Source organism: Myotis nattereri (genome assembly GCF_964212035.1).
Source record: "Myotis nattereri genome assembly, chromosome: 16".
NCBI lineage: Eukaryota > Metazoa > Chordata > Mammalia > Chiroptera > Vespertilionidae > Myotis > Myotis nattereri.
In genome coordinates, this window is record NC_138091.1 from 55,562,659 (window position 1) to 55,587,567 (window position 24,909).

Consider the following 24,909-nt stretch of genomic DNA (forward strand, 5'->3'; position numbering starts at 1 on the left):
TGAAGCGCGATTGGGCAATAACTGTCCTTTAAAACAAACCAGTTAAAACCACACGCCTTCCTGTCCCGTCTGTGTCCTCCTTTCCTTTAGTCGCAGCTCAGCGTCCTGGAGGGAGTCCCTCACAGCGACCTGCGGAGGTTCGGGACCCTCGTGTCCGCTGTGGTCACCAAGTCCTGGCCCAGGCGCCACGGGGAGGCCGTGGACGACCTGGCAGAGGTGCTGAGGTACCTGCTCACGTGGCCAGACGTCACGCATCTCTTCAAGCTCTACGGTGTGTCCTCGGGGTGTCCACTCGCGTCCCGCGGACCTGCGGCGGGGTGGGCGCTGGACCTGACGCTCGGGGAGGGCGGGCCGATGTCTGGCAAGGAAGCCGATTGGCTGGGCCGGGGTGCCTGTCTGTGGGGAGGACACCTGAGGGCCCGTCCCTGGCACAGCTGTGCACAGCTGCTCTGTCCCCCAGGCCGTCCTGGACGTCAAGTCCCCCTGAAGGTCCCGTTTTTCTTTCTTCTTTTTCTTTTTGAGAATGTTCACCCGACGATATTTTTCCATTGATTTTTAGAGAGAGTAGAAAGGAGGGAGGGAGAGAGAGAGAGAGAAACATTGATGTAAGAGAGACACATTGATTGGTTGCCTCCCAGGGTCCTGGGCCAGGGATTGAACCTGCAATCCAGGCACATGCCCTTGACCAGCAATCAAACCCCAGACGCTGTGGTCCGCGGGCCGACACTCTGGTCTAACCACTGATCCACACCGGCCAGGGCAATGGACCTTCATTTTTTAAAAATATGTTTTCATTGACTTGAGAGAAAAAGGAGGGGAGAGGGAGAGAGAGAAACAGCAATATGAGAGTGTAACATCGATTGGCTGCCTTCTACACGCCCCCGACTGGGGATCGAGCCCGAGACCCAGGCATGTGCCCCAACCGGGAATCGAACCGGAGACCTTTCGGTGCGTGGGAGTGCGTCTCAGACCTAACCCTCTTGAGTGTGACCCCCCTCGCGCTGCCTGGGCGTTGGGGCCGCGCAGCGGGGAGGTCCCTGTTGCCGGGAGGAGAGGCCCCACGGGCTTTAGACTCTTCTCACCTGGGCAGGCACCAACGAGAAGGTCTTGGCGCACATCACGGAGGAAGGCAAGAAGCTGATGGCGACGGCCGACTCGGTCTTCACCAAGGTGGCCGAGGACCTGCTCGACGGCGCCGTGCTGGTGGGGCAGCTGGAGCTGATTTGGAGTCACAGGGCGCGGTTTCTTGACATCTGGGAGCTGAGTGAGTGCCGGGCGCCAGCTGCTGGGGGTGACGGGGGTGTCGGGCTCACGGGGTTCCCAGAGGCTGATCTTTGAGAGGCTCTTTTTGCCGCGAGAGTGACAGGACGGTTTCTTTTCTTTTTTGGAAAAAAACCCACAAAAGATTGATGAATTTATTTATTATTTTTGAAACAATCGCACCGCTCTAAGAAAATGGGAGCGACAGTGAAAAGAACTTTCTAAAAACCCTGCACCGTGGGAGAGTCGGCTGCCACACGGATGCCTGTCCTCCTGGGGACTTGAGCGTGCACTTCCCGGAGGCCAGGCCTGGCCCCACGAGCTACACGGTCCCCACCGATGGCAGAAAATGAACCCTGACAGGTGACCCCCTGGAATGTCCGTGGTCCAGGACTGGTATGGAGAGCAGCAGGACCCCGCACGGAATCAGACGTGGCATTTTGTGTCACGTGGTGTCCAGTCCTCAGGAAAATAGAGCAGGAAAGTGATCAGACCGTGACCGAGCCCCAGCGCTCACCGGCCCGTCCCACTGCTGGGCGCGGGCGCTGAAGGGGCTGGGCTCGCGCCCTGAGCGGGCATCGCATCCAAGAAGAGGAGGAAACGGTCGCCATGGAGAAGGATCGGTTTGTTTGTTCTATTGGGTAACTTTTTTTTTTTTTAATGCCAGAGAGAAAAAGTCTTTCGCCGCAGGAGAAAAAACACGATATGAAGAAAGTGCTGGACTACAGGTGGGAGGAGCTGCAGTTCCTGCAGGAGGAGCGGCGCCGGGTGGACAGCCTGCTGAAGCTGTGCGAGGCGGCCAGGCGCTGGGTGGCAGGTGACTCCATCCGACCTTTACCCACCAGGGGGCGGGGCGGGGAGGGCCTGATGGGAAAGTGCCCGCGGGTTGCTCTCCGAGGGCGGCTTCCGTAAAGCGTTCATTTTAAGCAAAGTTGGACCTGGCGCCTGTTCTCTTTGGTATTTACCCCAAGCCTCTCTCTTTCTCTCCCTCTTTTAATATATTTCTATTGATCTCAGAGTGGAAGGGAGTGGGGAGTGAGAGAGATACATCAATGGTGAGAGAGAGTCACTGATCGGCTGCCTCCTGCATGGCCCCCCCCCGGGGATGGAGCCCACAACCCAGGCATGTGCCCTGACCAGGAATCAAACCATGACCTCCTGCTCCCCCCTCCCGACCCCCCCCCCCGTCTTCTGTCCCCCCCTTTCTGACTCCTGAAGTTCAGTGCCAGGTGTGTCTGGAAATGCCGTGATTCCTCACAGACCTGAGACTTCCGGTTCCCCAACCCTCCGTGTCCTGGCGGGAGCATGACCTGCTGCTACTAGGCCAACGGAGGGAGAGCAGGGCGGCCGTAGCAAGGGGGTGGGGTGAAAAGCAGCCTGTCCCCTCCTCGCCTCGTCAGCACCCCCACAGTCCAGCTCCCCGAGCAGGAATCCGCCGGGCTCCCAGCACCCCCACAGTGGCTGGGGTTCCATGTTCCAGGCCTCGGGCCCCGCTTCCCACGGGCCCATCCGCTGTCACATCCCACAGGCTGTGGCCCTGAGTGCCTTCTCTGCTCCCCCCGCCCTGTCCTGTGTGGGACACAAGGGGGGCCTTTCTTCAAACCGTCCTCTTCTCCCAGAACGGACAGCGAGGTTTTATTTGTGTGAAAACTGATGCGTAAGAGGGGGCGGGTGTCTGGATTCCTATTGAGAAAAAAATGCCAGCGAGTGTGTTCCCCGGCCGGCGGCTCAGGGCTGAGAGGTCAGGGGTCAGTTCTGGTGAAGGGCACACGCCCAGGTTGTGGGCTCCATTCCCAGTGCGGGGGAGGCGGGTTCTGGGGTGGGGGGGCGCGAGTGTGCAGGAGGCAGCTGATCCATGATCCTCTTATTGATGTTCCCTCTCCCTCTCCCTTCCTCTCTGAAATCAATAAAAATATATATTTTTAAAAACCGAAGAAGAGCAGCGAGGGGGAGAGGGAGGGGGAGTCCCGCCGGGCGGGGTTCCCGCGTGACGTCCTCCTTGGTTCGCAGTGGACTGCGGAGAGATCGCCAAGAGACACGCGGAGGACCTGGGCGGGAAGCGCCTGAACGAGGCGGTGATGGCGCGGCTGTCCCCCACCTCCGGCGCCATGGAGAGGGTGACGCACTACAACCTGAGCGCCAGCGTCGGAGAAATGGCCGCGAGGATGGACTCGCTCAAGGACAGCCACATCTTCCGGACCTTCTGGGCAGAGGCCGCCCGGGCGGAGGGCACGCAGGAGGAGGAGGAGGAGGCGGCGGGGTCGGGGCCGCTCCTGGACCTGGAGGATGCCTATGCCGCCCTGTACCATCCCTGCCTGGCCAAGTTCAGGAAGCTGTACGAGGACCTGAAGGCCGGCGAGCTCACCTTCGGGGAAGTGCGCGCCATCTTCAGAGACTTTGTGGATAAATACGAGGACCTCACCTCCGACCTCCGCGTCATGCGGACCCTGGACCCCAGCGACCCAGGGAGTTGGATCCAGGAGCGAGTGGGGCAGGTCAGGGAGTACCATCACCTGCATCGGTCTGCCAGGGCGGCCAAGGTCATCTTGGAGGTCAAAGAGGCCTTGGGACTGACCGGGGACTTCAGTCTTCTCGACTTTGTACTAAGAATTGTGAGTTACTGGCCAGGGGCCCCTGGGCACGGGGGGGGGGGGGGGGGGGGACCAGCTCCGGCGCCGGCAGTCCTGGCTCTGGCGTTGAAAGCTGGGATGGGAGTGTGCGGTTTGCCGTTCACCCGGTGCTGAGTGTGCGGGGCCGGCCTTGCCCTCTGCTGGGAGTGTGACCGCCTGCGTGGGGGTCAGGGGTGCGGGACCTGGCTGCGCGCCCTCTCGCCGGCCGTGTCTGTGCAGAGCGGAGGCCGGGCTCCGAGCGGTGGGGCAGCGGGTCTGAGCGCCTGGGAAGTGGGTCTTCGGTTTCTGCTCTGTGAGGACGAGCGTTTAGGAGGCAGCGTGGGCCCCGCACGGCAGTGTGGGCAGGTGTGAGGAGGGAGATCCAGCACAGGATTTGGAACATCTCTCTCTCTCTCTCTCTCTCTCTCTCTCTCTCTCTCACACACACACACACACACACACACACACACACACACACGCCCCGCATAGGCACGAGCTCCAGCATCGGCGCTGGAGTGGGTCCCGGGTCTGGGCCCTCGCTTTTCTACCCACGACCCAGGAGGAGAATCCGTGCTGGGCAGGTCTTGGCGAAGCTGCTTTGCAGAATGTCCGCACAGAGCAGGGGTGGTTATTACTGATCGGGGCCGGGCACAGCGCCCAGCTCTGGGATGAGACCCCCGTGCCCGTCCGCATCGGAGCAGCCGCACACCCGGGAGGTTCAGGTCCGCGTTCCTGCTCAGACTCGGGGCGCCCGGTGAGCGGCTCCGTCCAGCCCCCAGCAGAGCCTTGTCTTCCAGACCGACGCCTTCGAGAACTCTCGCGGTGAAAAACTGGGCCAGATCGACAGGCAGGTCATCCTTGCCATCAAGCTGCTGCGGGACCTGGACGAGGCCCGGTGCCAGTGTCTGCAGGAGCTGGTCCTGGCCAGGGAGTTCGTCCACTGGGTCCGCGAGGCTGTCGAAGGTACGGTCGGGACTGGGGTTTGCAGGAGCCTGGGTGTCCCGATGGCACTGGGGTGACCGTCCCAAGCTGATGGGCTGGGGGAAGGACAGGGGTGCCGCCTGCATCCTTTAGCAGAGGTCCTCAAACTTTTTAAACGGGCCCAGTTCCCTGTCCCTCAGACATTCCACACATGCGCACTGCGGGCCCGGGACGAGTTGGCTGCTAAGCAGGACAGGCAGCGGCGGCAAAAACACCCGGCGGGACGGATAAATGTTTTCGGTGGGCCGCATGTGGCCCGCGGGCCGCAGTTTGAGGACCCCTGCTAGGGCATGTGCTGTGGTGCTGTGGGTGGTTGCTGATAGAGTTTATATCAGATATTCCTCGTGCTCTGGTGCAAAAGCTGTGTCCTCCCCACGCTGTATGTTTGCTGTGGACAGCTGGGGGTCACTTTCTTCCCTTTTTTATATATAATTTTATTGATTTCAGAGAGGAAGGGAGAGAGAGACAGAGAAACATCAATGATGAGAGAGAATCAACATCGACTGCTTCCTGTACACCCCACACTGGGGATTAAACCCACAACCCGGACATGTGCCCTGACCGGGAATTGAACCCGTGACCACCTGGTTCATAGGTTGACAGTCTACCCCCGAGCCACACCGGCTGGGCGAGGGGGATCATTTTCTTAAAAACCTTGCCCTGCCCTGGCTGGTGTGGCTCAATTTGTTGGAGCATCGTTCCGTGCACCAAAAGGCTGCAGGTCCAATTCCTGGTCAGGGCGCACACCGAGGTTGCGAGCTCGAGCCCCTTTTGGGGCACATGTGGGAAGCAACCGATTGATGTTTCTCCCTCCCACTCTCCCTTCCTCTCTCTGTAAAATAAATTTTAAAAAGCATATCCTCAGGCGAGAATTAAATAATTTTTTAAAAAAGGTGGTGACGGGGCGGGGATCAGATGGAGTCAGGCACACGCAGCCTCGGGCGGCGCCTTGCCCGCGGTTACTGAGGTCGCCCTGGTCTGCGGCTTCCAATCAGGAGCAGGTGGAGAGGTGCCTGGACTCTGGCGGAAAGCAGACAGCGGGTCAACCCCTGAACCCCCGGATGTCTACGCGTAGCTCCTCGCAAGACTGTTGTCCACCGTGGGAGCTCGTGTCACCGTGGCATGGCCCCAGCTCACCTGTCCCCTCTCGCCCCAAGGGGTCAACGAGCTGAAGGTGTTTGTGGACCTGGCGTTCATCTTCGCGGGGGAGAATGACATGGACGTGGACCGCGTGGCCTGCTTTCACGACGCCGTCCAGGGCTACAGCTCTCTGCTCTATAAGCTGGACGCGAGCCAAGGTTTCCAGGCGCTCTCGGGGCACCTGAAGGAGCTGTGGAAGGCGCTGGACAGCGACCCGCACCTGCCCAGTAAGCTGGTGAGTCTCGTTCCCAGCGCGCGGCTCCGCGGCACTCGGGCCGCGGCCATGCACACCATCGCGCACGTGTTGAAGACGATGCTCGCAGGGCGTCTGTTCACATATGGAAACGCTTTCTCTAGCGCCTGTGTTACAAATCGGATACAAAACTGCTTGGAAATACAAGGGATTTCTATTAGGCAACCCCAGGCGGGACTCAAAATTCAATAAATCTAGGATTTTTTCATAGCAACATAAATTGATATTAAGTGAATTATATTATGCGAATGATGTTATCATAGCCACATGGCCCTGGGCAGAAAAGAGGTCCCCACCGGGTCCGAGGAGACCCCTCTCCGTAAATGGCCTCCGGAGCAGACCTGTGGCCATGGCCGGGACAGCTGCATCCCCCTGGGGGGGCAATGGAGTGAGCAGATGGGAGGGAGGTTCCTTCTCTGCTGGAGGCTCACATCTGAACAAAAGGCCTCTGAGGTCGTTTCCCTCGATGCTTCTGGCTGGACGTGGGGACCCAAGGACGTTTAGAATGGAAGCATCCCAGCCCTGTTAAAGCTGGCACCCCACCCCCAAGCTGGGGGTCCAGCAGGACAGTGTCTTTGTCCACCTGGCCCAGGGGCCGTCTGCACAGGTGGGGCCACAGGGAGAGAGGGCCCCGAGAAAGGCAGCCGGAGCTGCGCACCAGGAAGCGCCCCCACGCCTGGGTGGGGTGACCGCGCCCTGAGGAGGGAAAGAACGCGGTCCATGGCTGCTTTCTCGTCCATCCCACAGCGGGACTCCGCCCGGAACCTGGGGTGGCTGAAGACGGTGAAGGAGAGCCACGGCTCAGTGGAGCGCTCGTCCCTGACACTGGCCAGAGCCATCAACAGCAGGGGCACCTACGTCATCCAGGCGCCCGCCGAGGGTCAGCAGGTGAGCGCCCACTCCCTGGCACGCCCACACCACAGACATGCCCACTCCCTGGGCATGTCCACTCCTGGCCACGCCCACACCACGGCCACGCCCACACCATGGCCACGCCCACCCCTGGGCACCCGATCACCTGACACGCCCACATCGTGGCCACACCCACACGCTGGGCACGCCTACTCCCTGAACACACCCACTTCCCCTGACCACCCAGACCCCAGACAGGGCTAGACAGGCTGCCTTCAGTGGGGGTGGGTTTCTCCCTCCGGGAAACCACCCGCGACGCATCCCATCCCACAGGTCTCCCCAGACGCAGCTCTACGTTTACTCCTCCCCGAGAGCCACAAGGGCCGCCAGGAGCTGCGCAGTTACTCCCTGGAGGAGCTGAAGGAGCTGATGAACAAGCTGATGCTCATGTCGGGCAAGAAAGACCACAACAGTGCTGACGTGGAGGAGTTCTCCGAGGTGGGTCCGCTTCCGGCCAGCCCTGCGGTCCGGCTCCTCAGTCGGGGCTGGGGGACTCCCTGCCGAGTGCCCCCAGGACAGTCGGAAGGGTTTGGGTTTGGGAATGGAACCGGGACCTCCTGGTTCCTAGGTTGATGCTCAACCCCTGAGCCATTTGCACTTTTTGCACGATCGCCTGAGGAAGAGGTTCTGTGAGGGAGGAAGGCAGGCTCTGGGCTCGGCCCCGTCCTGGTCCCAGCCCTCTGCTCAGGGTCTGCCACCGCTGCTGTCTGGGTGCAGCCGGTGAGGCCCGCCTCCTGCTTCCCTTGGCGACAGGTGTTCTGCAACGTGCAGAGGCTGGTGCAGGCCTTCCTGAACCTGTACTCGGCTGGGAGCTTCCTGTTCCGGGCCTGGAAGGTGCAGGTGCACTGCGGCCAGCCCGAGCCCGTGCGCATGCACTTCCCGCTGCCGCTGCCGAAGCCGCTGCAAGGGCGTGCGCCCCTGGCCCCGCTGCTGGAGGCGCTGTGCCGGAGGATGGAGCGCTTCTTCGACCAGTGGGAGGCGGTCGTGGCGCAGCAGCGAGAGGAGCACTTTTACCTCAACTACTACACGGCCGAGCAGCTGGTGCACCTGAGTGTGGAGCTGGCGCGGCCGACGCCCGGGGCCACCGCCCTGGCCATGCTGTCCTTCATCAAACGCCAGTGCACCCCGCGGGACGTCGCGGAGGCCTTCAGGGACCCCCATGGCGACGGCGGGGCCGCCACGCACGAGCTGCAGACAGTGATGGAGAGATTGCCCATCCTGCTCCTCAGCGAGCCCAGTCTGGTGGACAAGCTGGGGGTCATCATGGAACAGTTCCTGGGGTGCATGCGTGCCTTCCTGCCCCACTGCCTGGACCTCGAGGCCCTGGGCCGTGGCCTGGCGCGCCTGGCGGCCAGGGGCGGGCCCCCCGTGACGCGGAGGCTCCCCAAAGGCCTGCGGGCCGGCCAGCCCAACCTCATCGTCTGCGGCCACTCGGACGTGCTGCCGGCCGCCCTGGCCGTCTACATGCAGAGCCCAGAGCAGCCGCTGCCCACCTACGACGAGGTGCTGCTGTGCACGCCGGGCACCGCGTTCGAGGAGGTGGCGCTGCTGCTGCGCCGCTGCCTGAGCCCGGGCGCCCCCGGCCGCCGCGTGTACAGCCTGCTGTTCGCCGACCAGCTGAGCTACGAGGTGGCCCGCCGGGCGGAGGCGCTGCTCCAGGCCCTGCGCACCCGGCCGCACCGGGAGGACTTCCAGCTCGTCCTGGTCTGCGACAGCGAGCGGGAGCACTGCTACCTGCCCTCGGCCTTCAGCCAGCACAGGGTCCCCGCCACCCCCCAGGTGCTCCCCGAGGCCGCCCGAGCCTACCTGGCGCATCACTACCAGGTCCCCCGGGGGACTCCGTCGGCCGCCGCCGCCTTCAGGGACCGGATGTGTGTGGGGATCGTGGCCTCAGCGAGAGCGGGTGTCGGTAATGGCAGTGGCTGGGGCGACAGCTCTCCCCTGTCCCCTGGGGGTGGAGGGGACGCTGACGAAGCCCTCCCATAAGAAGGGAACTGAGGCTCGGGGATGGGAAGTTGCCAATTAGAGCCGAACCGTAGGGGACACTCGTGGTTCCTGGGAGCCAACCACCTTCCTTCTCTAAACAGCCTTCTCCTGTTTGCTTGTTTTCCAGTGACTTTTTAGAGAGAGTGGAAAGGAGGGAGATCGAGAGAGAGGAATGTCGATGTGAGAGAGACACATGGATTGGTTGCCTCCCGCACGCCCTGACCAGGGCCGGGAATCAAACCTGCAACCCAGGGACGAGCCCTTGATTGGGAATCGAACCCGAGACCCTTCGGTGCACAGGTCTGTGCTCCAACCGCTGAGCCACACCAGCAGGGCTCCTGTTTGTTTTGTTTTTATTATTATTTTTAAAAAATCTGTTTTTATTGGTTTCAGAGAGGAAGGGAGAGGGAGAGAGAGATAGAAACATCATTGTAGAGAGAGAATCACTGGTTGGGTGCCTCCTGCACACCCCCTGCTGGGGATCAAGCCCACAACCCGGGACCCTTCAGTCCTCAGGCTGACGCCCTATCCACTGAGCCACACCGGCAGGGCTCCTGTTGGTTTTGTGTTTGCCCTGCGTTGGCCGCTTCGGGGTTGATGTGGGTGAGCAGGGGGAGATAAGATCTGTCTAGAAAGGGCGCAGGTGCCTCTTATCCTCCCTTCACTCCCTGCCCCGTTTCCGCCCCAGTGACTTGATCCCAGTCCAGGTCCTGCTCGTCCCCTCCGCATGCAGGGCACGTTCACCTGGCGCCACTGGTCCCGGGAAACGGGGGGCGTGAGCAGGAAACAGCGAGGAAACCGAGGGCTCCTTCACCCCAGGTCACGTGACATCGGTTTGAGCTGTGCACGCAGAGAAGGGGCTTGTACTAAATCCCTCTGGACCCTCTGTTCCTTGGCCCGCAGCCCAGGCACCTGATTTCCACGTGTTAATATTTGTTACAGGAAAGTCTCTCTACGTGAAGCGATTGCACGAAACTCTGCAAAGGAAGTTTCCTAGGAAGGAAGTGCCTCTCAAAGTCATTCGCTTGATGGACCCGCAGGTGGATGAGAGCCAGGTCCTGGGCGCCCTGCTGCCCTTCCTGGACCCCAAGTGTCAGACGAGCCCCGCGATGTTCCACCTGGACGTGACCTCCTCGGTGAGAGCCTCGGTGCCGCCAGTGGCCACGGCGGGAAAGACACGGTGGCTCCTCCGCCCGTCCCGCTTCCTTCCCATCATAAAAAAGTTCTTTATCGCCCGGCCGGTGTGGCTCAGGGGTTGAGCGTCCACCTATGAACCAGGAGGTCAGGGTTCGATTCCCAGTCAGGCACACGCCCAGGTTGTGGGCTCCATCCCAGTGGGGGCTGTGCAGGAGGCAGCCAATTCATGATTCTCCCTCATCATTGATGTTTCTCTCTCCCCCCCTCCCTCTCTCTAAAATAAAAAAACCCACATATTAAAAAAAAGCAAGAAAGAATTTCTTTAGCATGACTTGATATTCAGTCCCATCGTGTCCAAGAACAGACTAAGAAGGTCCTCAGGGCAGGGGCTGGTCTTTTGGGTAAATATATAAATATTTTTTAATATATTTTTATTGATTTCAGAGAGGAAGGGAGAGGTGTAGAGAGAGAAACATCAATGATAAGAGAGAATCATTGACTGGCTGCCTCCTGCACATCCCCCACTGGGGATCGAACCCACAACCCGTGCGTGTGCCCCCAACTGGAATTGAACCTGAAACCCCTCAGTCTGCAGGTCGACGCTCTATCCACTGAGCCAACCAGCCAGGGCTTCCAGGTAAATACTGACAGTGCGTGTGTTTCTCTCTCCAGGTGCAGGCTGGGGTCTGGGCGTTTCTCTTCAAGCTCCTGGTGCTGCAGCACTTAATGGACTCAAACGGGAAAATGTGGCTTCGGAGCCCGAGCCACTTATACGTCATCGAAATCCTGGAAGGGCACTCCACGCCGCCTACGAGGCCTTCCAAGCTGGTGCGCCCCGGCCTGTCCCGCGGGGGGGGGGGGGGGGGGGGCGGGCGTTCCTTCTGACAGGCTCGCCATCCCCCACCTCGGCCTTAGCGAGGCAGCGGAGTGCAGGGTTAGACAAGAAAAATCCGTCTCTAAACTTTGTTTTAAATGCCTGGAAAGGAGGTTTTTTTATATCCTCACCCGAGGATATGTTCTTATTTATTTTATTTTATTTTTTTAATATATATATTTTAATGATTTCAGAGAAGAAGGAAGAGGGAGAGAGGGATAGAAACGTCAATGATGAGAGAAAATCATTGATCAGCTGCCTCCTGCATGCCCCCGACTGGGGATGGAGCCCGCAGCCCGGGCCTGTGCCCTAACTGGGAATCGAACCCTGACCTCTTGGTTCATAGGTTGGCGCTCAACCCCTGTGCCACGCCGGTTGGGCATTTTTGTTGATTTTAGAGAGAGAGGAAGAGAGAGAGAGAGAAAAACATTGATGTGAGAGAGAAACATGGATCGGTTGCCTCCCACACACCCCCCAACTACAGTCAAACCCACAACCTGGCTATGTGCCCTGACCGGGAATCGAACCTGCAACCTTTCGGTGCACGGGATGACATTCAACCCACTGAGCCACAGCGGCCAGGGCCGTCACATCAGTTTCTTAGCAAAAGGGAGTTCGATGCTCACACACTCGAGCTTTGGTCTCGGGAGCTCAGGTGAAAGCGCCTCCGGGAGGGACGGCAGCTCCCACAGAGCCTGGGGGTGCGGGGCAGCCCCCTGTGCCGGGGTGTCTGCAGACATCGCTTCCTAAAACGTGGTTTTTCACGAAGGCCTGTCCGGTAGAGACCACGCGGAAGCCTCACACACCAAAAGCATGGTGTTTTTTTGTTTGTGTTTTTAAAAAATATATTTTTTAATGGATTTCAGAGAGAAACATCAATGATGAGAGAATCATGGATCGGCTGCCTCCTGCGTGCCGCACACTGGGGATGGAGCCCACACCCCGGGCCTGTGCCCTGACCAGGAATCAAACCGGCGATCTCCTGGTTCATTGGTCAACGCTCAACCCCTGAGCCACGCCTGCCAGGCAAAAGCATGTTTGGGAAATCTAGTTCGTAACCCTTTCCTTCACCTTCTCCTTCCCAGAGGACACGCGCCCCCCAGTTTAGTCTGCTGGACGTCTTCCCCAAGGTCACCTGCCGGCCCCCCAAAGAAGTGATGGAAATGGAGCTGAGCCCCGAGCAGCACTGCAGGGAGCCGGGCATGGACCCCGCCGAGTTCTGCAGCGAAACCTTCCAAAGACCTTTCCAGTATCTGAAGCGGTTCCATCAGAGTCAGAACCTGGACACGTTCCAGTACCAGAGGGGCCGGGTGGAGGGCACCCCCCAGGAGTGCCTGCAGCACCTGCTCTTGTACTGCGGGGTGCTCGACCCGTCCTGGGCGGAGCTGCGCAACTTCGCCCGCTTCCTGAACTGCCAGCTCAGGGACTGCGAGGCCTCCATCTTCTGCGACCCCGTGGCGGTCGGGGACACGCTGCAGGGCTTCAAGAACTTCGTGGTGACCTTCATGATCTGCATGGCGAGAGACTTCGCCACCCCGACGCTGCGCATGTCGGACCAGAGCCCCGGGATGCACGCGGTCGCCATGGACGGGGTCACCGAGGAGGACATCGCCCCGTTCTCTCTCCGCCGACGGTGGGAGTCGGAGCCCCACCCGTACCTGTTCTTCAACGGGGACCGCACCTCCATGACCTTCATCGGCTTCCACCTGGAGCCCACTGAGAAGGGCACCTTCGACGCCGTGGACCCCGCGAACAAGAGGGTGATCAAGAGGGACGTGCTGACGAAGGAGCTGTACCAGGCGCTGCTGCTGCAGGGCGTGCCCTTCAACGTGGACTTCGACGCGCTGCCCCGGCACGAGAAGCTGGAGCGGCTGTGCCTGGCGCTGGGCGTCCAGTGGCCCGTGGACCCCGACGAGACCTACGAGCTCACGACGGACAACATGCTGAAGATCCTGGCCGTGGAGATGCGCTTCCGCTGCGGGATCCCCGTCATCGTCATGGGGGAGACGGGCTGCGGGAAGACCCGGCTCATCCGCTTCCTCAGCGAGCTGCGGCGCGGGGGCGCCGACGCCGAGACCCTGCAGCTGGTCAAGGTCCACGGCGGCACGAGCGCGGACATGATCTACGGCAAAGTCCTGGCGGCGGAGGCCCTCGCCCAGCTCAACAGCAGCGAACACGGGCTGGACACCGTCCTGTTCTTCGACGAGGCCAACACCACGGGCGCCATCAGCTGCATCAAGGAGGTGCTGTGCGACCGCACGGTGGGCGGCCAGCCGCTGGCCGAGGACTCGGGCCTGCACGTCATCGCGGCCTGCAACCCCTACCGGAAGCACTCCCCGGAGATGATCGCCCGCCTGGAGGCGGCCGGGCTGGGCTACCGGGTGCGCGCGGAGGACACGGCGGACCGGCTGGGCTCCATCCCGCTGCGGCAGCTGGTGTACCGCGTGCACGCACTGCCGCCCAGCCTGGTGCCCCTGGTGTGGGACTTCGGGCAGCTGGACAATGCCACGGAGAGGAAGTACATCCAGCAGATCGTGCGGAGGCTGGTGGGCGACACCCCCATCGGCCCCGGCGATACGCGCGTCATCGCCGACGTGCTCTACGCCTCCCAGTGCTTCATGCGGAGACGGGACAACGAGTGCAGCTTCGTCAGCCTGCGGGACGTGGAGCGCTGCGTGCGCGTCTTCCGCTGGTTCTACGACCACAGCGCGATGCTCCTGTCCAAGCTGCCCGCCTTCCACGGCGGGCCCGGCGGCGACAGCCCCGATGACTCCGACGCCGATTCAGAGGCCGACTCTGACGCCGAGAGAGACCCGGTGCTCTGGGCGCTGGTGCTGGCCGCCGGGGTGTGCTACCACGCCTCCCTGGAGAAGCAGGACGCCTACCGCCGAGCCATCTGTGCGCTCCTCCCGCCGCCCTACGACAGCAGCAAGGCCGTGCTGGACGCCATCACGCGGACCCAGGACCTCTTCCTGGAGGGCGTGTCTCTGAGGAAAACCGTCGCCAAGAACCTGGCCTTGAAGGAGAACGTCTTCATGATGGCCGTCTGCATCGAGCTGAAGATCCCGCTCTTCCTGGTGGGCAAGCCCGGCAGCTCCAAATCTCTCGCCAAGACCATCGTGGCGGACGCCATGCAAGGCCCGGCCGCCCCCTCGGAGCTCTTCCGGAGCCTGAAGCAGGTCTACCTGGTGTCATTCCAGTGCAGCCCACACTCCACCCCGCAGGGCATCGTGGGCACCTTCAAGCACTGCGCCCGCCTGCAGCAGGGCCGGGACCTGGAGCAGTACGTCTCCGTGGTGGTGCTGGACGAGGTGGGCCTGGCCGAGGACTCTCCCCAGATGCCCCTCAAGGCCCTGCACCCGCTGCTGGAAGACGGGTGCATCGAAGACGACCCCGCCCCCCACAAGAAGGTGGGCTTCATCGGCATCTCCAACTGGGCCCTGGACCCCGCCAAGATGAACCGGGGCATTTTCGTGTCCCGCGGCAGCCCCAGCCAGAGGGAGCTCATCGAGAGCGCCCGGGGGATCTGCGCGTCCGAGCCCCTCGTGCAAGAGAGAATCCAAGCGTACTTCCGGCCCTTGGCCAGCGCCTACGAGGCGGTGTGTGCGAAGCAGGACAAGGAGTTCTTCGGGCTCCGAGACTACTACAGCCTCATCAAAATGGTCTTCGCCGCCGCCCAGGCCTCCAGCAGGAGGCTCTCCCCCCGCGACATCGCGCAGGCCGTGCTCCGGAACTTCAGTGGCAAAGACGAGATTCAGGCCCTGGACATCTTCGCCGCCCACTTGCCCGAGGCCAAGCTCCCCGAGGAGGTCAGCACCCTGCAGCTGATCCGGCAGAACCTGCACCGCGACCCCCGGAGGGCGCCGGGCGCGGGGCCGGGAGACCCCGAGTCCCGCTACCTGCTGCTGCTGACCAGGAACTACGTGGCCCTGCAGATCCTGCAGCGGACGCTCTTCGCCGAGGACCAGCAGCCCGAGATCATCTTCGGGTCCAGCTTCCCGCGGGACCAGGAGTACGCGCAGATCTGCAGGAACATCAACCGCGTGAAGATTTGCATGGAGACGGGCAGGATGGTGGTGCTGCTCAACCTGCAGAACCTCTACGAGAGCCTCTACGATGCCCTCAACCAGTACTACGTCTACCTCGGGGGCCAGAAGTACGTGGACCTGGGCCTGGGGACCCACCGGGTCAAGTGCCGGGTGCACCCCGACTTCCGCCTCATCGTCATCGAGGAGAAGGACGTCGTCTGCCAGCAATTCCCCATCCCCCTCATCAACCGGCTGGAGAAGCACTACCTGGACCTCCACACGGTCCTGGAGACGTGGCAGCGGGACCTCGTGCAGGAGCTCAAGGCCTGGGTGGACCAGTTCGTCGCCGTCAAGGCGGCGCAGGGCCAGGCCCGCTACAGCCCCTCGGACGTCTTCGTCGGCTACCACGCGGACGCCTGTGCCTCGGTGGTGCTCCAGGTCATCGAGCGCCTCGGGCCCGGGGCCCTGAGCCACGAGTGTTACCAGAAGGTCCTGGAGGACGCCAAGCTGGTGCTGCTGGACTGCGCCACGCCTGACGCCATCGTCCGACTCAGCACGTCCGCGCTAGGCCAGTGTGTCGCGCAGGCCCTGTCGCGAGAATACTATTCCAGGCAGCAGCACGACTCGTTCGCGGACTTCCTGCAGGCTCACCTCCACGGGCCGAGCCCGGAGCGCCGCCCCGTCTTCACGGAGGTGAGCATCTCCCTGCGCTGTCACCCTCACTACCTTCCACCTCAGAGTCCTTGGTCCCTGGAGTCAAAAAGGCAGGTTCTTCTCCAGTAGATTCCAGTCCGGGTCTAGGAGTCAGAGAGGGATAGGTTGAGACTTTTAAAAAGAAAATGTTTATTGATCTCAGAGAGGAAGGGAGAGGGACAGGGAGATAGAAACATCCATGATGAGAGACAATCATGGATCAGCTGCCTCCTGCAGGCCCCACACTGGGGATCGAGCCCGCAACCTGGGCCTGTGCCCTGACGGGAATGGAACCATGACCTCCTGGTTCCTAGGTCAGCTCTCAACCACTGAGCCCCTCGCCGGCTGGGCCAGGCAGGGTCTTTAAGAGCGGGCCCCACAGGGACTGGGAAGTGCTGTTGGGAAAGTATCGGTCGGAGGTGTCAGGGCGAGAGACAGCAGAGCCCATGCAGGAGGCCAGGAGGGGCCATGACGGAGCCTCGCGCGCAAAGCCGGGAGTGCCGCGAGGCGGGGCGGGCGACCCAGAGAGGCTCCTGAGAGCTCGGTCTTCCCTGTGGAGGGACGGTGGAGAGGTGCTGAGACTCATGGAACAGGCACACCAGCGTGGAGGCTGCTGCGAGCCTTCCAAGGAAATGAGGCGGGTGGAGAGGAGGAGTGAGGAGACGCTGGCAGAGTGAACGCTGGGCCCGTATCAGGGCCGCGGAGATGGAGGAGTCTGGGGATGAGTCCCGAGCTGTTCCTTGGGTGGCCGGAGGCCCAGCCATCACAACAGAGGATCCTGGACCGAGCAGCGAGTTTTGGGGGGAGGGACGAGGGTGGTAAATTCCACTTGGTGCCCCTGTCAACCCCGGAGGATGTGACTGGCATGCCGTTGGATGTCGGAATCGGAAGCTCAGTGGGAAGGCCAGCCTGGGGCAGGGGATCGGCAGCTGCCCGGTGAGCACGCCCATCAGGAGTGCCTGCTTGCACCGCGCGGTGTGACCGGTGGCAGCGGAGAACGCCATCTGAAAGTGGGAAGCAGGGGCGTCAGGGAGGAAACGCCACTTGTGCTGAGCCCTAAGGGACAGTTAGACTTTCCAGTAGGGACCAAAGCAGGAGAGACGGCCGAGTCTGGGAAGGAGACTCCGTCTTTGGGGCAGGTGTCTTCCCTCCACTGCCTCTGGTCCTGGGTTCTGTTCCGCTCAGCACTGCCTCGTTTTAAAAACCCTGCGTGTGGGTTCTGTCTGTCTGGCCCGTAGCAGGCACTGGCTGACCATCCCGCGTTTCCGGGATCTGACCCCCGGAGACGTGCAAATTGTCTGTTCCCTGACCCTGCAGGTCACCACTTTCTCCAGACTGCTCACCAGCCACGACGGCGAGATGCTGGGGTCGGAAGTGAACGGCAGGGCCCTGAACCCCACCATCCTGTCGCTGCAGCAGTTTGACACCGAGCACTCGTTCCTCAAAGAAGTTCGGTGAGGCCCCCGCCTTCCCTCCTCCGGGCTCCGTCCTCTGCCCGGGCCACGTCCTAGGTCGTTTGTGTGGCTGGAGCGACCACGGTGCTGTCACCAGTGTTGGGTAACGACCGTGAGGACCCGGGACTCGGGAAAGGACACTTGTTGAACCCTCAGGGCCCCTGTCCCCGCTGTTGTCTTCTGGGCGGGCGTCCTGCTCTGAATCCTGGTCCTTGGTCCCATCAGGCAGCGTCTCCTGGGGTTTATTCTTTCCCCGCTGGGTTCCCACGCACTTTGTGGAAGAGAATCCCACCTGAATAGTTTCCTAGTAGCCCTTATAGTTCCCATCGCGGGGGGGAGGGGGGAGGGGGCTTTCTCACCCGCTCGGGATGGAGAAATGACGTGTGTAATTCCTCTTGTTTTCAGAAACTGCTTGACGAGCACAGCTGCACGGAAGATCCTCATCATCCAGACGGACTTCGAGGACGGCGCCCGCAGTGCGCAGCTCATCGCCTCGGCTAAGTACGCTGAGGTTCTTTTTTTCTTGGCGCCTCAAGGATTTCTTCCCTGAAGACAGTACAGGGTCACAGTACACATAGAAATGAAAATAAAACCGGCCCTCCCTCCCCATCTCCCCCATGGCGGGCTAGAGAGACGGAAGAAAGAGAAGCGAAAGAGAGGCCAGGCTGCGAGCAGCACCCGCGTGGAGACCGCAGGGAGGGGCAGTGCTCGGCCCTCAGGGTGTGAGAGAAAGTCTGGAGGCAGCTCCGCAGGCCTGGTTTGGTCATGATTAGTTTTAAACGATACGATTTGACTGATTGCAAGGTCAAGGGCAGGACCAGGATGTAAGTGATTTCATCTGCATTTCTTGGATTGGTTAATAGTGTTTGTCGGGGACACGCGAGGCTTTCAGAACCGTGTTCCCTGTCCCTCGTGTCATGGCTCTCTCTGGCCCCTGGCTCTCTGTCCCTGGGACCTTGCTTCTGGGAATGCAAAGTCCCGCTGGCCTTGCCCTCAGGGTTAGGGAAGCTGTTGCAGAGCCCAGGGGAGGGTTTCTGATCTGTAAGAAATGCCTCTTCAATCCGAGGGACACAGGGATGGGAGCGAAAATACGCCTCTTAGAGAGAGCGGGCCTACACTCTCGCAGAAGAGGGATAACCACAAGGGCCCACATTTATTTAAAACTGAAAGAAGGCCCCCGGCTGGCGCGGCTCGGGTTGAGCACCAACCTATGAACCTGGAGGTCAGGGTTCGATTCCCGGTCAGGGCACACGCCCGGGTTGTGGGCTGGATCCCCAGGGCGGGGTGTGCAGGAGGCAGCCGATCCATGATTCTCTCTCATCATGGATGTTTCTTTCTCTCCCTCTACCTTCCTCTCTGAAACCAATACAAATATTTTATAAAAAAAAAACTGAAAGAATGGAGACCCTGAGCTCGAACCTGCCAGCTCCTGGGACCCTCCAGCCACCGCCCAGCTTCACTTCTGTGCACTGGCTTTGTTTTCGTGTCGATTTGTGGCATTTGTTTGTTTGTTAATTTATTTTGGTTTTGCTTGTTTGTTTTAAAAAATAGATATTCTGCCATCAATGAAATCAACAAGATACAAGGAAATAAGGCCTGCATCTTTGTCTATTTCATCACGAAGCTGTCCCGGATGGACAGTGACGCATCCTACGTGGGGTTCCATGGAGGTAGGACACGTGTCGGTGACTGCGGTGACGTGAGGCCCACGGAGTTCTTTCTCGCGGGGCCTCCGGGGTGCAGGTCTGAACTAGAACATTAGTGTTGGTCTCAACAGTATTCATTTCAGATGCGATTGGGTTTGTTGCCGCTGATTCCTGCTAAGAACACCCACCTTCGGACTCGCTGCTCTGCACATAGCACTTCCTTTATTAACTTGCAGATGAACTGCATCGGAGTCCCGGGCTCCTCACCGTTTAGTTTTTTATTTTTATATTTTTGGTTGATCCTCATCCAAGGATATGTTTTTCCAATTAACTTCTAGAGAGAGTAGAAGGGAGAGAGGGAGAGAGAGAAAAACATCAAGTGAGAGAGACACATCGATTAGTGCCTCCCACACCGGCCTGGACCCCGGGGCCAGGGATCAGACTGTGCCCTTGACCAGGAATCGAACCCCACGGTCCTCGTCCAATGCTCTAACCACTGAACGACTGGCCAGGGCCTCAGCATGTTTATATGGGAAACACAGAGAAGGCATTCCCCACGCACCGGTGAGGGACACACTGATACTTTATACCTGCTTTTTTTGAGGGGGGCTGGTGCAATCTTACATCACCTCTCTCGCTCCCTCCCTCACTCCCCAAGTATTTTCTAGCTGAGAAAGTGGGCATTCTAGAACCGGCACAGACCTTTAATCCCACAGGCAGCGGAGAGGGCCAGCCGTGCTCGCCGCGCAGACTGCACCGCGCCGGCCGCCTTCCCACGCGGTGCCTCCGGCTGGCACAGATGTCTGCTCGAGGAACTGAAGATGCTAGCTGGGTCGGGAGGAACTTTATTCTATTTTTATGTATTTAACTTTTAAAATAGGTTTTTATTGATTTCAGAGAGGGAGGGAGAGGAAGAGAGATAGAAACATCAGTGATGAGAGAGAATCATGGATCGGCTGCCTCCTGCAGGCCCCACACTGGAGCCCGCCACCCAGGCCTGTGCCCTCACCGGGCATCAAACCGTGACCTCCAGGTTCATGCGTCGACGCTCAACCACTGAGCCACGCTGGCCGGGCTGGGTCGGGGGTTTAGACTCCAGGACACGAGTGGCTCCCTCAGGGCTGTGTTGGCTGCAGGATGGAGCCTGTCCCTGCTTCCGGCTCAGGGCGCGCAGAGACGGGTGGCTTTGCCTCCGCAGGGCTGTGGCGGTCCGTGCACATCGACGACCTGCGGAGATCCACGACCATGGTTGCCGACGTGACACAGCTGCAGGACGTGACCATCAGCCAGCTGTTTGACCCCCAGTGTACGTCCCGGGATGCCCTGGGCACACGGCGGCCGGCCGTGTCCGGAGTGCTGGGGCAGGCGAGCCGTGGGAGGCCCCGTGGCAGGCAGTTTCCCCGAGAGACGGTGGGTCTGTGGGTGCGGAAGGCGCAGCAGTGAGCGCCCGTGGTCGATGGCACTTTGTGTCCTGGCATCGGCCTCAGCGCTCGGGACCCAAGAGAGGCTTCCCGCTGGAGAACCCCGGGGTGGTCCCAAGGCTGAGCTGCGTGCCTGGGCCTCCCCTCGGGGACTTGCTGCCGCCGGGAGCCGGGGACGCAGCTCGCGGGCATGGCGCCGGCGCTGGGCGGCCAGTGGCCTGACGGGGTTGCTTCCGCAGCAGCTGAGGTGGGACGCGAGGCGAGGAGCGAGCAGGAGGAGGCGATGGAAGTGGACACAGACGAACCCGGGGCCACGGCCGCGGGGGGCATGGAGATGGACCGTCCCGAGGCCCCGAGAGGCCACGTGAGTGCAGCTCTCTCTCCCTGGGCCTCCGGGAGCTGCGGCAGGTCGGCCCGGAGCTCTTCCCTCCCCCCTGTGCCTGCGACGACACCCAGGACAGGGTCCCATATGGCTCTTTCTTGTCTCCCGCCAAGTCCTGAGCACACGTGACCCCTCGCAGGGTTTCGGAGGGGAGCCGGGCAGGGGACGGGGCCGGGGACCGTGGCCCAGAGGCGCCCCCTGGGCCCGGGACCAGCTGGCCTCGCCGGCGCCATGGCTGACGGCAGCTCCGTCGTGTCCGCACAGAGGCCGGCGCTGGACTGCGGCAGCCTCCTGCGCAGCTGCATCCAGAGCGCGGTGGCCCTGCTGCGGGACCCGGACGGGCACGGCCAGCGCAACGTGCGGCGCGTGGAGATCCTGCTCGGCCTCCTGGGCGAGGACGCGGGCGACGTGTGCAAAGGTGAGCCCCTCCCACACCGAGCAGGCCCTCCCGGGGCTGCGGGCGGCCACTCCGCTCCAGGGGGGTCCGGCGTGAGGCCAATGGCGTCCCTCTGCCGCCTTGCAGCTTCCTTCGCGCGGGCGGCCCAGGTGCGCCTCCACGACCTGCTGCGGCGGCAGGAGGAGAGCTGCGTGTTCGGCAGGAAGGACTGGGTCGTGCAGGAGGCCTCCAACCCCGACGCCCTGCAGGAGGCTGGCACCTTCAGGTACTGCCCAGAGCCCCAGGGCTGCGAGCGGGCGGGCGGCGACAGGCCGGCAGGTGACAGGCCAGCAGGTCACCAGTGGGTCACAGTTCGACAGGTCACCAGTGGGTCACAGTTCGACGGGTCACCAGTGGGTCACAGTTCGACGGGTCACCAGTGGGTCACAGTTCGACGGGTCACCAGTGGGTCACAGTTCGGTGGGTCACAGGCCGGCAGGTCGCACGCCGGCAGGTGGCGGGCAGGTCAGCGCTGCGCCTCTCACTTGTCCGGGCGAGGAGCCGAGGGCCAGGGGTACTTTAGAAAACCGTAGCAGTCACATCTTGGATGCCATTTTAAATTTAATTTTATTTGAATTTCACAAAAGAAAAGGAGAAGTTGATGGACTCCCTGAGTTCATAGAAATGTTTCCTTTAGACAAGAGATACGTCCCCTGAAATATCCCTTCAAGGTGAAAAGAGGAAACAGAGCATTAAAGGCCGAAGTCATGATTTTCCCAAGGACACTTTGTGTGTGTAGTGGTCGGCAAACTGGGGCTCGAGAGCCACATGCGGCTCTTTGGCCCCTTGAGTGTGTCTCTTCCACAAAATAGCACGTGCGGGCGCGCATGTACAGTGCGATTGAAACTTCGTGGCCCATGCGCAGAAGTCGGTATTTTGTGGAAGAGCCACACTCAAGGGGCCAAAGAGCCGCATGTGGCTCGCGAGCCGCGGTTGGCCGACCACTGGTATAGACCGACTTCGTGCTGTGAAAGATGCGTTCGTGGGCCCAGCCGCACGGGCACGCGGTTCTGGAAATATTGCTGCCCTTCTGTACCTTTAGTACATGTCAGCCCGGGACGCTCCCCAGGGCCCCCCTCCCTCCTAGCTGCCGCCTCCCACCACGGGACCAGCCTAGCCCATCGCCCCGCACCCAGAGCCACAGGGGCAAGGGGACCCTGGCCCGTCCCGGGCGCCCTGGGCGAGCACCCTCCGCCCGCTCAGCTTCCCTGTTTGCAGAGTCGGTGGGGACCCGCTCACGGCCAGCCCTCAGGCCGGGCGAGCCCCGGGTCCGGGATCTGGGTTTCCGACGGAGGCCGCCCCAGCCCCAGCTCCTTGGGAAGTCGGGTCCCTCTGCCTCCCGGGGTCATGCCCTCGCGTCCAAATGGGCAGCGGACACAGGCTTGCGGGTGTGGAGGCGGCCCCTGAGCCGGTCCGAATCGGAGGAGGCGGGAGGTGCCGGGGCCCAGGCTCAGGTGGAGGCGGCGGAGGGAGTGGGCTTTGCTCCGTGCCAGGTGCTCACGGTCTATCGCAGTGGTTCTCAACCTTCTGGCCCTTTAAATACAGCTCCTCATGTAGTGACCCCCAACCATAAAATTATTTTCGTGGCTACTTCAAAACTGTGATGTTGCTACTGTTACAAATCGTCATGTACATATCTGATATGCAGGATGGTCTTAGGCGACCCCTGTGAAAGGGTCATTTGACCGCCAAAGGGATCGCGACCCACAGGTTGAGAACCGCTGATCTAGATCCTCTCCTATCCTGAGAGGTGTTCCTTGCTCCCCTCCCTCCCTCCCTACCCCTTCCTTCCGGACTTACTGAGCACCTGTCTGTGCCAGGGGCTGGGGCACCAAGGCAGAGCTTGCACCCGAAGACCTCCCGCCCCGCCCCGTGAGAGCATCATCCAGAAAGCGGCTGTGTCCTGGAGGAGGGGTGCAGGGGACGCCCCGAGGGACTCAGGGGAGGTTCCCAGGGGACTTACAGCCGAACTGGGCCCTGAAGGATCAGGAAGGGCGTTCCCGGTGGAGGGAACTGCATGTGCGAGGGCGGGAGGCAGGACAGAGCCCGCCTGGTCGGAACTGGGGGGGCGTGGAGCCCAGGAAACCTGCTGGGTGAAGCTGGGGTCCCCGAGCCCCTACCTGGACCCTCTGCCTCCTCGACCTGCTTTGCTCCCAGCAGCCTGGCCAGGAAGAGGCCCGCCCACCTGCCCAAAAGGAGCCTGTGGCCTGGACAGGGAGTGAGGAGGAGGGCCTGTGGGTGTGTGTTTTGGGATTGCTTCTCAGGAATCTCCTCCTCCTCCTCCTCCTCCTCCTCCTCCTCCTCCTCTTCCTCTTCCTCCTCCTCCTCCGACACCTTGGCAACCAGGCGCTGCTAGGGGAGCCGCCTGGAGCTGGGCTGGGGGAGGGACCTTGGCTGCCCCTCACTGAGCCTCAGTCTTGGCGTCTAGAATATGGGCAGGACGACCCAGCTGTCGGCTTATCAACCCAGGTGCCCCAGGAAGCGGAGGCCCAGGCTGGACTCATTGGGGGAAGGCCCAGGAGGGGAGGGCGGGGCCGGGGAGGCCTGCACCATCCTGCAGCCAGGGCTCTGCCAGCCGACGGGGGTCCCTGAGCCACGTGGCTGCGCTTCCCACCCAGCAGCCGCCTGCTGTGCCCACTGCACTCACTGCCCAGGAGCCCGGGGGAGCGGGAGGCAGGGCCGAGGCACAGACACGGGGATGGGTCTCCCTGTGAGCCCCGCAGTGAGAGGTATCGGGGTCCTAACCCAGCAGGAACAGGGGCTCTCCCCATTGTGGGGCCAGAATCTGAAATCGGGGTATCCGGGCTGGGCTCCCTGGGAGGGCTCCAGGGAGGGTCCCTCCTGCCTCTTCAGCTGCTGGGGGCTCCCGGGGCTCCTTGGCTCCTGGCCGCATCCCTTCAATCTTCACGTGGCCCCTCCTCTGTCCTCACATGACTTCTCACGCGTGTTCATGTGGCCCCACCCCCATGTTAACGTAAAAAGCATTCAAACCTGTAAAGAATTTTTGTGCGTTTGAGCCAAACTGTTGACAGTTGCCGGGAAGCAGGATCTCAGCATATGGGAAATTCTCTGGAGAACGTTAGCTCTTCACCTTGTTTTATACAAACAATCCAACGTGTACAGCAAGACTCAGATCTAATGGCCGCAGCCACGGGGACAAACTCTCCCTGGTGGCCGTGCGCTTCCCGCCGCGGTCCCTCTGACCCGATGCCACCCTCTGTCCGCTGCAGGCACACCCTCTGGAAGCGGGTCCAGGGCGCAGTGACCCCTCTGCTGGCCAGCATGGTGGCCGTCATCGACAGGGACAGCAACCTGGAGCTGCTGGCCAGGCCCGACGCCCCGGCCTGGGTCCGAGAGCTGTGGATGTTCATTTTCAGTGACATTAACCTGCTGAACATCCCTCTCGTGACCAACGACGCCAGGTGAGCGGCGGCTTTCTTTCCGTGGGGGGGGAGCCCGCGCGTGGCAGCCGAGTGTCTGTCCCGCGTGGGTCGCACAGGTGCTGACTTCAGAGCCGCAGGTGGGCGCTCCTCGCAGCCGACAGGCTCCGGGCGCCGTGACTCTCAGGCCTCTGCCTCCTTCGCCACTGGTCACGCAGGTGTCGCCAGCGCGTCTGCACAGAGGGTGCCCCGTGCCCCTTGTGCGTGGGGCCGCTCAGCCCCGCCCAGGCCCACTCCTGCACGGCTCAGGCTTGGGA

The 24,909-nt window shown here is 61.5% G+C and overlaps 1 protein-coding gene across 1 annotated transcript in view; it reads left to right on the forward strand.

Moving 5' to 3' along the window:
- Window positions 1–24,909, forward strand: part of RNF213 (ring finger protein 213) — a 75,231-nt gene that overhangs the window by 21,764 nt on the left and 28,558 nt on the right. Inside the window, exons 17-36 of the mRNA XM_081108996.1 lie at window positions 91–271; window positions 1,091–1,264; window positions 1,928–2,077; window positions 3,271–3,872; window positions 4,667–4,832; window positions 6,008–6,225; window positions 6,991–7,131; window positions 7,429–7,593; window positions 7,909–9,064; window positions 10,084–10,277; window positions 10,951–11,106; window positions 12,238–15,873; window positions 17,191–17,327; window positions 17,733–17,828; window positions 18,879–18,997; window positions 20,172–20,345; window positions 20,634–20,758; window positions 21,041–21,194; window positions 21,300–21,438; window positions 24,443–24,634. Of these exons, the coding sequence (XP_080965122.1) occupies window positions 91–271; window positions 1,091–1,264; window positions 1,928–2,077; window positions 3,271–3,872; window positions 4,667–4,832; window positions 6,008–6,225; window positions 6,991–7,131; window positions 7,429–7,593; window positions 7,909–9,064; window positions 10,084–10,277; window positions 10,951–11,106; window positions 12,238–15,873; window positions 17,191–17,327; window positions 17,733–17,828; window positions 18,879–18,997; window positions 20,172–20,345; window positions 20,634–20,758; window positions 21,041–21,194; window positions 21,300–21,438; window positions 24,443–24,634 (8,075 nt within the window). The remainder of the gene's footprint in view (window positions 1–90; window positions 272–1,090; window positions 1,265–1,927; window positions 2,078–3,270; window positions 3,873–4,666; window positions 4,833–6,007; window positions 6,226–6,990; window positions 7,132–7,428; window positions 7,594–7,908; window positions 9,065–10,083; window positions 10,278–10,950; window positions 11,107–12,237; window positions 15,874–17,190; window positions 17,328–17,732; window positions 17,829–18,878; window positions 18,998–20,171; window positions 20,346–20,633; window positions 20,759–21,040; window positions 21,195–21,299; window positions 21,439–24,442; window positions 24,635–24,909) is intronic.